General features: G+C 42.3%; 1 protein-coding gene across 1 annotated transcript in view; it reads right to left on the bottom strand.

The window, feature by feature from the left end:
* Positions 1–13,500, bottom strand: part of myo10 (myosin X) — a 73,367-nt gene that overhangs the window by 15,771 nt on the left and 44,096 nt on the right. Inside the window, exons 20-29 of the mRNA XM_077557101.1 lie at positions 9,618–9,742; positions 9,411–9,525; positions 7,561–7,667; positions 6,494–6,700; positions 5,145–5,184; positions 3,216–4,109; positions 1,940–2,054; positions 1,479–1,722; positions 1,253–1,348; positions 1–41 (exon numbers count right to left, since the gene is read on the bottom strand). The exon at positions 1–41 is cut by the window's left edge and continues 53 nt beyond it. Coding sequence (XP_077413227.1) covers positions 1–41; positions 1,253–1,348; positions 1,479–1,722; positions 1,940–2,054; positions 3,216–4,109; positions 5,145–5,184; positions 6,494–6,700; positions 7,561–7,667; positions 9,411–9,525; positions 9,618–9,742 — 1,984 coding nt within the window. The remainder of the gene's footprint in view (positions 42–1,252; positions 1,349–1,478; positions 1,723–1,939; positions 2,055–3,215; positions 4,110–5,144; positions 5,185–6,493; positions 6,701–7,560; positions 7,668–9,410; positions 9,526–9,617; positions 9,743–13,500) is intronic.

Here is a 13,500-nt window from a genome sequence, read left to right as displayed (position 1 = left end):
CGGTGGAGCCGTGGACCTGACTCAGAACGCTGAACCACTGGCTGGTTACCGGGGAGATGTCAACATATGGTCAACACGCTTGCCCTCGTTGTCATACTCGCTATCACAAGTGTCGTTGTTATTGACGTCATTATTGTCATATCCGGCATTATCAGGCATGGGTCGATATTCAAATTGGCCGGGATGAAGCATTGTTGCATCATGATATTCAAATTATTAAAATGACTTGGATTTGGGTCAATTAAAGAAAATATATATTCCGCAAACATTTTATTTAAAATATAAAGGAATTTTATTTTTTCAACAAACAATTTTAACTATTTCTATTAGTTTAACATTTTTTTCCATTTTGTTAAGAGTTATTGTACATTTAGAACAGATATAAAATGGATAAATAATCGTTAGTTAACTAGTGAAGTCATGAAGATTAATTACAATTACAAATTTTAATCGCCTGACGCCCTAATTAAAAAATAAACTAAAAAATTAGGGGCGCCAGGCGATTAAAATTTGTAATCGTAATTAATCACATGACTTCAATAGTTGACTCACGATTATTTATCCATTTTATATCTGTTCTAAATGTACAATAACTCTTAACAAAATGGAAAAAAATGTTAAACTAATAGAAATAGTTAAAATTGTTTGTTGAAAAAATAAAATTTCTTTAGTTTTTTATCTGTTATAAATGTACAATAAATCTTTTTTCTAGGTTTTCATAATTTTTTTAAATTAAATTTAAAAAATGTTAAACTAATAGAAATAGTTCAAAAAAATATTTACGTCTATTGCCATCAATGGCAGTAAATGAGTTAATTTACAATTTTGGGGGTAAATAAACACAATTTTACAAAAAAGATAAAAATAAAATACAATATATATATATATATGGTGTCTGTTGCTATTTTTAGAACAGACCCTTGGACTACTCTTGTTGTCCTTTGGCTAACTAGTACACGCTGGCACCATGTATTTAAAAACAATTTTTTTAAGGACAATGCACATCAATCAGTTATTTTGAAAACAAACCGATAATCGGCCCATGCCTAGTCGTCATTGTCATCGTCGCCGGCATCATCGTGACATCAATGCTGTCACGGTCACCGTCTTGGTTGCCATCGTCGTTAGTTTCCGTCATCGTGTTTGTCGCAATTGTCGTGGTCATGGTCGGTGTATTTTGTCCCCGCCGTAGTCATGACATCATCATCATCATCATCATCATCATCGTCACGAGAGCCAAAAGCCGCCTGACCTGGCGTCCTCAGCCGTCTCCGCCACCAGGTGGTACGTTCTCTCCGGCATGACGATGTCGATGCCGTTCTCCTTGTTGGTGTTGTCGATCACCTCGCTGCAGGAAAAAAAAAAAAACGCTCCACTCGTTCATTTGGGCTAGAGGCTCGGCTAAACCAGCGTTTGATTAGCGTGCTAGCAATAAGGTCGGCGGGTGCGGCTTTGCGTCTGGGTCGGGTTCGACTCACTTGGCAGCGTGCATGTCCAGCACCCCCTTGAGTTTGTCCTCGCCGTCGTTTTCAAAGTACATGAGTTTACTGTGGCGCAGGACGAACCAGCGCCGCTTCCAGTTTCGGCGCGACAGCGTGGACGAGCCACCGCCTTTCTTGTGCAGCCAGCCTTGCTTCAGCGCTTCCTGCTTGGCGCGGAACCACAGGAAGGTCTCGTCCTTCAGCACGCACCAGCGCCGCTTCCACGTGTTCATCAGGCCGCCTGCCGGGGGATGGGCGTGTTGGCAAATGACCAACACACAGTCTAACACGCCTCGGCGCAGATGAGGGCTGGGTATCGATTCAGATTTCCAAAATCGATTGGATTTATGATTCACATTGATTTTCGATTGAGTTAAGGATTTCACGCAGTCGCAATTTTTCAATTGCATTTTCGAAACCCAGCCCTAGCGTCGATTGTGTCGGGGCACGAGCCGTACCTTTGATGTGCAGGAAGCTGTGGAAGTACGGCAGCGTGACGCAGCTGTAGACGGAGTCTCGGCGGTACGAGAGCTCCTCGTCCTCGCGGTCAAAGTCGTCCTCGCTGTCCTCAAACTGGCAAACACAATCAGAAATGATGAGCTTGGCGGACAACAAACTCGAGTGCTCGGTCGGCTCCCTCTCGTGGTGCAAACAGTCATTACGTACACTTCAGTTGAAAATTGAAGTTTGGTGCTCTCTAGGGAAAAAACTTTTTTGTAGATTTCGGCGCAGTGCTATTTTGCAAAAATTGCTACAAAGGCTAAAATAATCATTTGTGACTTTATTCTTGAGCAATATTTTTGTTTTTATTTCATATTGACTTCTTTATCCATTCTTTTTCTCATAATGCAACTTTATTTCCCTCAACATTTGCCCTAATGTCGAGTTCTTTCTCGAGATATTACGTACGACTTTATGGCAGTTTTTCATAAGATTTTGCTGGGTGGTTGGAAACAACTGCAGTGGCAGATTAGCAGGCACAAGATTTGACAAAATCGGATCATTTCCGTCTCGTCTTTGTTCTTGAACTAAAATAGATTTTAGTCCAACTTTTATGAAGTACATTTTCGTCTCGTCTTCATTAGGCGACGAAAATGCATACTAATTTAATCCCACTTATTGTTTATTAACGCATTCACTCGCAGCCATTTTCACTGAAGGAACCCCCTTTGCTCTTTACTGGATTTGGACTGATTTTGCAAGGCCCACAGAATATTGTGTCCTATTGCTATAAAAACATGGAACCTACCAAAAGAAAGATTAGAGTCTCTTCTTTGATCAGGAAAAAAAAATCCCATTTTGCAACAATTAGCATTAAAATATAGCGAAGTTTCATCATTATTCACAAATCTGTTTAAAACAGAGGGGGACAGAGCTTTTGGCAACATGGCCCTGGTTGATCTCTTATACTCTGCTGCCACCTGCTGGACGTTTTTTGTAATAACCACAATTGCTTTAAGCAACCTCTTTAGGTCAGAGGCTGCATCAAAGCCTTCTAGATGCTCTAGCATCAAAAATCATAAACGGGACCATGACAATTAAATGAGAATGTTTATATAGATTTTTGGGAGCAAATGAGTTAATGAGGGTTCTATTTCGTCCCTCCCGACCGCCAGGTTTGGTTTTAGTCTAGTCTAGTTTTGGTCCGGTGAAAAATGTGCGTTGATGGAATTAATGACGAAATGAACACTCGTTGGCGCAAGCAGCGAAGGATCGAAAGTGAGGAGAACGCACCGAGGACTGCGCCTCCTCCGAGCCGAAGCGGTACGCCCCCGAGCTGTTGTAGGTTCCTGAGGAGCCGCGGCAGTCGGGCGACCACTGCTCGCTGCGAGGGTTGGAGAACGGCAGGCTGCCGGCGGACGCCGCGGCGCCCTCGTCGTAGTCGTCCCGGTCGTAGTCCGAGTCCTCGTCGGGCGGGATGAGCTCGCACGGGGGTTCCGCCGGACCGACGGTGAGCGGCGGCGGCGAGTGCAGGAGCACGGCGGTGGGCGGCAGGGGCGGGACGACGGCGTCGTTGGCGTACGGGTCCTCCTCGGAAGAGTCGTCGCTGGTCCGGATGCCGCTGGTGCGCTGGCCGTCCGAGTGGCCGTGCTCGCTGGGGTTGGGCGAGTCCTTGAACGCCTCGTCGTCCGCCCCGAAGCCTTCGTCCACGTCCTCCTCGTCCCGCGGGCGGTCCGGCCGCCGCCCGGCCTCCTTCTCGGCGCCCAGCGAGCTCTCGATGTTCCTGACGCACTCGTCGATCTCGTCAAAGTTGAGCGACTGCAGGAAGTGCTGCGCCGCCTTGCAGGCCTCGTCCTCCAGACGCTTGAGCTCCTGGTCGCGCAGCAGCTGGAGGCGGAGCAACGAGGCCTCGGTCAGCGACAGCTCCTGACGCTCCTTCTTCATCTGCAGCGACTGGATCTCCCGCTCCAGACGCAGGATCTCCTCCACCTGGGACGCCTCCTGAGGACGGATGGCGTCGGCGTCCGAAGACACCTCCAATGTCTCCGAAGACTCATCCGAGGACGACTTGCGGGTGTCGGAAGTCTCGCCCACGCTCTGCGGTGTCTTGTCCAAAGTGTCCGGTGACGCCAGCTGAGGCCGAAGCAGTTCTTCAGCTCGGCGCTGCTCCTCACGCCTCGCGGATGCCTGAAGATCACAAGATTGTGTCAGCGGCAAGGTTATTTTAGTTAACCAAAACTAACGAAAAAACGAAAATTCCAAAAACAATTTTGTTAACGAAATGAAATAAAAACTAAAATGCTTTTTAAATAACAAAAACTAACTCAAATTATAGCAAAAATTTGACTGAGCAAAAAGTGACATCATCTAGCAGCAGCCAATAGAAAAGCACCTTCAGATGACGCCACGCCGAGGCCACAAGCAACTTACTTTTACTTTTCTCATGATTTGAACATGGTGTTAATTAAATATTGCGCACAAGCAGAGGTGGCCAATCCAGGTCCAGAAAGTCAAAACCCTGTCACAGTTTGGCTTTAACCCCAGGCGCTAGCTAGCTAGCTAGCTTCCTGGCTCGCTCCCATGTTGTTCCTTTACCTGCTAGGGAGTGAGCTAGCACCATGAGTGCTAGCAAGCTAGCTGGCTCCCTAGCAGGTAAATGAGCACCATGGGTGCTAGCTTGCTAGCTAGCTAGTTCCGTTGCAGCCTAGCAGGTAAACAAGCACCATGGGAGCTAGCTAACTAGCACCTGAGGCTAAAGTCAAACTGTCACGGGGCTTTTACTTTCTGGACCTGGATTTGGCACCTCTGGTAAATAGTCAAAATGCATCTTTTCATATCTAGAAAAGTTCTACAGAGGTCTTTTGATTTTTTATCTGTGTTGTCACTAATTGCACTGTAAATATGATGTGTTGTGAATGGTTCTTTTATGTGTCTCTTATATCCTTTTTATGTAATGTTTATTTTTTATTTTTTAACCTGGACCTTTTTTGAGTCTGTAACTAAGTTTATTATTATTATTATAGAATATAACATGAATTTGTTAGTAGTAGTGATAGTCTCCATCAACTGTACAAATATAGTTTTTAATAAATGCCGCGGTCCACTGATGGCCCCCGAGCCATAGTTTGGACCCTACTGGTTGAAATGATCAGCATTTATTTGAAATGTTTTGGGTTGAGGGCATTTTTACCATTTTTTCCCTAGTGGAGTGTATTTTGTTACCTGGAGAGCAAGCTGTTCCTCCTCCAGTCGTCGTCTCTCCCTGTCAACACCAAACACAAACGTCAGCTGATCTGCCAGGACATTTTTCAAACGGAGATTTTTTTTTATTTCGCCTAACTTATTAGTAAACTTAAATAAATATCAACTAAATGTTTAACAGAATAGTAATAACTGAAAACCATAAGATGATTGATTTCATCCAATTTTGAGTTGTTGTTTTTTCTTAGTTTAAAGCTTTTTTCTCCATATTTACAAAAAAAAATTACTTGAATTCCCGCTAAGAAACGGGCAAAATTATTTTGATCTTTCGATTTGATTGGTGTGCATTGCTTATGTTAACAACATGGCTGCTAACAGGAGTCGACTTGGTTTTTACAAAAACACAGTCAATGTTGACAAATTAGCGATTTTTCGAAACAGAAATCATAAGTTGAATTGATTTGATCCAATTTTGAGTTTATTGATAGTTTTTAAAGTGTCTTTTTTAGTTTAAAGCTTTTTTTTTTTCTCTCCACTATAATTACGACAATTGTTCAAAAAAGTGACTTTAATTTCGGCTAAGAAACAAATTTTTGGGGGGGATGTTTCGATTTCCGACAATTTTTCAAATTTAGAAACAGAAATCATAGGATGAATTGATTTTTATCAAATTTTCAGATTATTGATATTTTTTAAGTGTCTTTCTTAATTTAAAGCTTTTTTCTCAAAAAAGTGACTTATTACAATAAATGTAAATACATTTTTTTGATCATTAGTATGTATAAATTAATTACATTTAATTTGAACAAAAGATGAATTTATAAATGTAGATCAATATTTAATAAAGAAAAAATAATTTTATTGAGTTAATTGGTACATATTGTTTAATTCCTAATTAATTGGTGAATCTAAATCTCAATAACTTAGTAGATCTAAATAATCTTTTTTTTAAATAAGTAGTAAATTGGAGCGTTCAATGAACCTGCCATGCATGTCTTTGGAATGTGGGAGGAGACCGGAGTACCCGGAGAAAACCCACGCAGGCATGGGGAGAACATGCAAACTCCACCCAGGAAGGCCCGGACTCGAACCCACGTCCTCTGCACTGGCTGACTGGTTAGCACGTCCGCCCCCCCAAAAATCGATTCAATTATATTTTAATTGTATTTTAGATGTTATTATTATTTATTATATGATATTATTTTTTATATTTGTATGTATTTATATCTTATTGTATTTATTTTCATATGAATTGTGACTTTGTTGCCTGAATGAATTGATGTAGCAAATAGTCAGACTTGACGGAGCGCAAAGGAGCCGCGCGGGCAAAGGAGCGAGCGAGCGAGCGTGTCGGTGTGAGCGCGAGCGACCTTTGGTGGTCTTCCTCCTGGCGCCGCCTCCTGGCCCTGCTCTCGTCCAGCATGCGTCCCACCAGCCGTCTGGCCACGTGAGCGCGCCGGCGCGTCTGCAGCGTGAGCGCCGCCCAGCGCAGCAGCAGGAACTTGCGGCGCCAGTAGAAGGCGCGGTAGTTCTTCTGGATGAGCAGCACGCAGCGCAGCAGCCGGCAGTACTGCTTCCTGCAAAGCAAGCTGGCTTCACTTACATGACGGACACAAATGCCGTTTTGTAGAGCAAGTTGAGTCGGAACCAATCGCATCATTTCCACAGTTGATTCATTGCACCTTTTATCTGTTCAAAACTTTTTTTTTCATACTCTTGTTATAAAAGTGGACAAAAATGATTACCAAATACATTTTTTGTTGATACAGTCATTTTATAGTCAGTAATTAAGTTGTTATTTGAAGTTACAAAGACATACTTAACAGTTATCTTATTCACTGCCATAAATTCATTTAAAACAAAAAAGATTCTTAAAAATTTGGGGCGTCATTGTAATTAATCGCATGATTTCACTAGTTGACTCACGATGAATCAAAAATTTTAATATCTGTTATAAATGTGCAGTAAAAAATTCTCAGTTTTCATACTCTTGTTATAAAAGTGGACAAAAATGATTACCAAGCTTTTATTTATACAGTCATTTTATAGTCTACAGTATTTATAGTAAATAGTAATAATAAAAAATAAATAAATAAAATATAAATAATTAAAAATTAATTTAATTTAATTTGATATATATCAGCCGTTTTTTACTACACTTTGACAACCTACTACTTTTTGAAAAGTCTGAAAATTTTTTCAATAAACATGCTTTAAGACATTACAACAGAATCAAGATTGGCATTTGTTGCCAATAAGCCCCCCCCATTTTTTTTTTTTAACAAAATGAATATCGGCTTCAAATATCGGTTATCGGCCTCCTTGACTACTAATACTTGTCATTGCTAACCGCCCTGAAAAAAACATTTGGGTCTATCTCTGTTTTTTCTCTGCACTGTCCTTTTGCAGGCCTCCTTTTATGACGCGAGCGACTCACCTGGCCAGGTAGCCGGCCACGTGCGCTCGGATAATCATGGCGGCCCGCAGCACCTCCACCTCACGCTGCTGCTCCAGACGATGCTCCAGACCTTCCCTGAGGAACACCTGAGCACAAAAACACATTTTGGCATCACACTCAGGCTCGGATGAATTTTTCACCTTCACCCTTCCTATCAAAAGTCTACACACCCTCTTCACATGTCCGCTTTTTTAGGGTGAGACCAAGATCCTTCATTTCAAAATCTTCCCACCAACCACAACCAGTTAACTGAATTTCATACAAATCTTTGAGGGAAAGCTTAATAACAAATCCTAAATAAATAATAATAAGAATTAAAAAAAAAAATATATATATATATATATATATATATATATATATATATATATATCACAGTATATATATAACAGTCACACAAGACTCGCCAGCCATTGTCAACCGTGTCTTCTTTACATGTGGAAATTGGATGGATGTTCAATTCTTCAATAAACATTTGAAACAAAACGGCTCCTTGCCGCAAGAAATTGTGGTGGAGGAGGAGGGGAGAAGAGAGAGAGAGAAAAAAAAAAGACTACTGTAAGTGGGTTTCGAACTAGAGCCTGCTGCTCACTGGGCGAGCGTGCTAACGGCCACGGGATGTGACTGGACTGGTCGCCACGACTGGAAGGGACGCGATGAGACCGTTTGCCATGACTGAACGGGATGTGACCACAGCAGCACTCTGGTTCAGCAGCGCAAAAGTTCCACTTGTAGTTTACACAAGTGTCAACCAGAACCTTTTCTGTGAATCCATTCCGTTCAGTCATGGCGACCAGTCCAATCACATCCCGTTAAGTCATGGCAACCAGTCCGGTCATGTCCCGTCCAGTCATGGCAACCAGTCTCATCATATCCCGTCCAGTTGCGGCGACCAGTCCCATCAAGTTGTGCGTCCAGTTCCTGGGGTTTGAAGACAGCAATTGTCATTTCATTGCACTTTGGCATCGCAAATGTGAAGAATAATTGATTGCTATGAATTCATTTGGACAGAATGTTTATTGATAAAGACGACTTTTGTCATCATCTCATGGAGGGCGGTCTCAGAGAAAGTGGGCGTGCGTTTAGTCCGCAGAGGCGGTGCGGGGGTGGGACCGCGCGCAATGACGTCAAACCGTGCCAACGGCTCGTTTTGTCAGGTTGGGAGGGGCTGGTGCTTGGAGAGCAGAATCACCTGGAATTTCTCATACACGGGCCGATGGAGGAAAACACAACGTTGGTGAGGAATTAGCATTTAAAATGGCTAAAAGCTCCCAAAAGTTGATTTTTCACGTTGCTGTCCCTTTAAACCCAGAACTACTGCATCAAACTTTATTGGCTTGACTTGAAATGTCCTCTTTAAGGGATTAAAAAAACAACAATTCTTTTCAGTTTGAGTGAAAATTAAAATCATCTCCAAATAGCTTCCTCAACAGCTCATAAAAAAGCATTTTGGCGTTGAAGTCAGCTGAGCAGCTTCTTCCTGTACTCTTTTATTCACATCGACAGGCAATTAGGAGGCTTTTTTTGAGGAGGCATCAATTTACAGATGCAAACAATCAATCCATTTATCGAAAACATCATCAAATATCCAATAGATAGATTTGGATGATCCATTTCAAATTGTCGGCCTGATGATCAAAATCAGACATTTGCAAATCGGATGTCACTTTTGGAATAGAACGATCGACACCATTTGCCAATTTTCTCACCGATGTTACGGCACAAAACAGGAAGTGAATCGCAATCAATCAATTCATTTGAAATCATGTCCTGTTTCGGAATCATTTTTCCGCAGGTGTTCAGTGTCCATGAAAAAAGCCGATGCGGCTTACCTTGGTCTTCCCCATCTGCCACTCGGTGACGCTGTTGTCGTAACGTTGCAGCAGCTCCACGCAACGTCCCCTGGCGTCGTCCGCCGTCAGCGCGTCCCGCATCAGAACTCGATATCTGAGGAAGAAGCAAAAGCAAAAGTCGGTCGGCGGCCCGAGCGATAGACGCGGGGGTGGAAGGGGCGGCGGCACGGGTTTGAGAGCACCCACCGGCAGCAGAACTCCTGGAAAGGTCGGCGGACGGGAAAGCCGGCGCGTCGGATCTTCACCGTCTCCAACATGCCCGAATAGCGCAGCTGGTTGAGAACCACCGCCGGGTCGAAAAGGTCAGGCATCTGCACGGACATGTCACACGTTTGTCGGCTTTTCTTGACAAGGACGAGGGCTGGGTATCGATCCGCATTTCCAAAATCGATTCAATTCAGAAGGGCCCGATTCAATTCCATTCACGTTCATTTTCCATTCACTTAAGGATTTCATGCAGTAGCAATTTGGATTCAGATTTCCAAAATGGATTTTAGCATTAGCTATATTCCAATGCTAATTGCTGCAAAACAGAAACAGATAGAAATGTACTTTTATTTTTTTATCTTTCTTTTACAATATTCTGTAGGCCTTGCAAAATAAATTCAAATCCAGTCAAATAGCCAGGAGCAAAGGGGGTTGCTAATTAACATAAAAGTGGACAAATATGGTTACCAAATACAAATGTGGTTGCATCTTTCATTTCATTGATTCAATAATTTTATAGTAAGTAATTCATATGAAGTTATTTGACGTTAAAAAGTTAAAAGAGTGTGAAACGTCATAGTTTTGTTTTCTGCCCCCAGGTGGTATTAGTGTTTCATGTTGGACATTGGTGACAGGAACATGACATTTTTCTTTTCAAATGAAGAACAATTGGTATTTAGAACATGAAGCAACTTGTGGACTCATTTTGTGCATTGGAAATGACAACTAGTCACCAGCCTCCACAAATGACGACCGTATTTAAGGCAAGTAGGAACTTTCAGACTGGCACGGCGTTCCGAATGGCCACGTTTGAGAAGGTCAGTCGGGCGTGGCCTGGAGAAGAGAGGGCGCCACTTTGCTGGGGTCTCCTGTCAGCCTCAGTGGGCGTGTCCCCCCCAATGAGAGGATGCTTTGATTCCCTTCCCGCTGCAATGCCCTCCGACCCCCTTTTATCACAGATCTGCACTATGCTTCAATGTCAGCCTTGAAGAAGCACGGGCTCATTAGCATAAAGCTCATTTGCATAGGACCGTCGCACAAAGACAAGCGCTGTCCGGAAAAGTCACATCCTCGCGTCTTCCTCGGTCTGATCCGCTTCACTTGGGAACCGACTGCTCATAAAAAGCAGCTTTGTCATATAAATGAGCCACAAAAAAAAAAAAAAATCAGGTACACTGTCATTCTTTTTTCTGTTAACAATGGGCAATTGATCGTTAAATAATGACAGGGTTTTTTTTCTTCCTAATGAAAAACAAAATTGTAAATTGAAAAATGGCCACAAGAGTGAATTGGATTTTAATATTTGATTGAATCCAATGATGAAAGAGTAAAAAAAAAAGAAGAAAAAAAAGCCGCTTTTCCAATTTTGAAATTCAATTTCCAGGAAGAAAAATAGCACAACTTTCCTATTAGACGGGACTTTGACACCATCTTGTGACTACTTATGAAATTTGAGAGAGCGCAAATGCAGCACAAAAGGGCAGGACCTAAAAAAAAAATTTGCCAGTAGGAAACCGTGACTATTAAAATAAGCAAAAAATCACAACAACAAACAACAATGGGAATAATATTAGGGCATGATCTAAAAAAAAGAAAAAAGAAAGAGCAATGATGATGACATGCTGAATTGATTACCGAATAAACAATACTGAACTTACTCTCAAAAAAACAAAATAAAATAAAATAATAATAATAATGCATTGGATTACAGACGCTCCCCTACTTACGAACATTCGAGTTACGAACAACGGTACATACGAACATTTCTGCGCGTACAGTATGTCGAAAAATGTTCAGAAAGAGATGCTGTAAGTTCGATTTTGTATTGCGCGTCGTGCTTCTTTCCGCCGCTAATACCGACGATTGGCGCTGTGAGAGCTCATTGGAGGCTGAGCAACGTGGCGAGGAGGAGGAGGAAGAAACGCCGGTCCCCATGAAGCAGGAAAGAACTTTTGAAGCCCATTCCAGCGACGACGAAGAATCTCTCATGATATAAAATCCTCCTCTTCCTCCTCCTCCATCATCTCCTTAAGCATCGAGTACATCTTCCAAAAGTAAGTTAAACTTCATTTTATTTATCTTATTACGTACATGTACATACTGCGTGTGTCTCTCGCTCTCTCTCTCTAACATACGTAGTACGGTACTGTACGTATTGTCTTTAAACATCAATTATAATACAAAATATAGCACTGAAGCAACTTACGAACAAATTCACCTTACGAACGATAGTCCGGAACGCAACTCGTTCGTAAGGTGGGGAGCGTCTGTATATATTAAGGCCCGATCTTAAAAAATATATAATTCTTTTTAATTAATTGGCTAAATAATCAGTATTTTTTTTGTCCCCAGAATCGCTATCAGCCTAAAAAAACAACAACCACAATATCGGTCAGGCTCAAGCTGATATGGTCAAAACGCGTTTGCAAACAAAGTGGTGCCTTGAGATGTGAGCGCCTTGACTTATGAGCGTTTCGAGACACGAGCCATGGCTTCACCCAATTTTTTTGTCGTACGATAACGAGCAAACGTTGACACACAAGCAAACTTCACAGCAGGGGTCAAGGACCACAACAGTCGCCCGTGGGCCTCTTCTGAAAACTGTGATGGGACAATGTGACTTTCTAGGAAGTCACATTAAGTTGAATGAAGAAGAGGAGATGGCACATCTTTTCTTCTTCAGTTGTTCATTTTTAAAGGAGGTTCTGAACAAAAGTCCAGGAATGAAAGGCAAATGCCGTCAAATTGGCTTGGGGGGGTCCGGAAGCCACAACAATGACGCGGGGGCTGAAGTCAGTCAACTAAAAAGTCTCGCGGTTCAGGAGCCCACTGAAGAGGAGAAAAGGGGGCGTGGCCATCTACTCCCAAGTTTCAAAACACAAAACAAGCTCACAAGATGGCTGCCAGGGACCACCTTTGACTTTTCCACATCAACTCCGTCCTTGTCCAAACGATTGTGGAATTCAATTTTGCTTCCTAACATTCATCCACAACCAATTGACTATCAAATTAGCCCACAACTAGAATTGAGTCACTTCAAATTGGCCAAATTTGACACAATTGTCAAATTATTGAAATGTTTATTTTATTCCAAAAAAAAAAAGTTCATAAATATTGGTCAGCTTCTGAAAAAATGGAGTCATTTTGTATAAAACAACCCCGAAAGTTGGGTCAAATTAACCCATAAAATGGATCAGTCCATTTTGAACGTTTTTACTCATTTCTTATTGCACTGACAAGGGGAAATCGTCCACAATTTCCTTGTAACTGTGTATAACCACAATAAAGGCATCCTATCCTCTCTTTTGATCCAAATGTTTACAGAGTGTACACTCAGTACAGTCAAAAACAACCCAACTGTGGGTCAAAAATGGACCAATCCTCTACTTGGGTCGATTTGACCCAACTTGGAGTCAAGAAATGGGTCGCTCAGCGCAAAACAAGTCATGAATCAAAGGTCCGATCCTTTAGTTGGGGTCATTTTGTATAAAACAACCCAGAAAGTTGGGTCAAATGGACCCATGAAGTGGATCGGCCCATTTTGGATCCATTGGGTTACTTTTGACCCAACTGTTTTTAGAGTGTACTATGTGACGCGCTATACATGCATTTCGCATCGCTCTTGATGCTCCTTCTTACTCTCAACTGAAACATCAACTAACAGTTGTCTCTGCCCGCACAGATTCATGCAACAGCTTCATTACACACACACGCACGCACACACATACACACACGCACACCTCATGTGGCCTCACCGTGCATTTAGGCTGTGAATTCCGCGTCAGCGACAAAAAGACGTCAAAGTTGGTGTCCCGCCGAAGACGGACAAGTCACTCCAGCTAAGCTAACAAAGGCTTTGAAA

The sequence above is a fragment of the Vanacampus margaritifer genome, chromosome 2, assembly GCF_051991255.1.
Source record: "Vanacampus margaritifer isolate UIUO_Vmar chromosome 2, RoL_Vmar_1.0, whole genome shotgun sequence".
In the NCBI taxonomy this organism is placed as follows: Eukaryota; Metazoa; Chordata; class Actinopteri; order Syngnathiformes; family Syngnathidae; genus Vanacampus; species Vanacampus margaritifer.
This window is presented reverse-complemented; position numbering and strand designations above follow the sequence as displayed.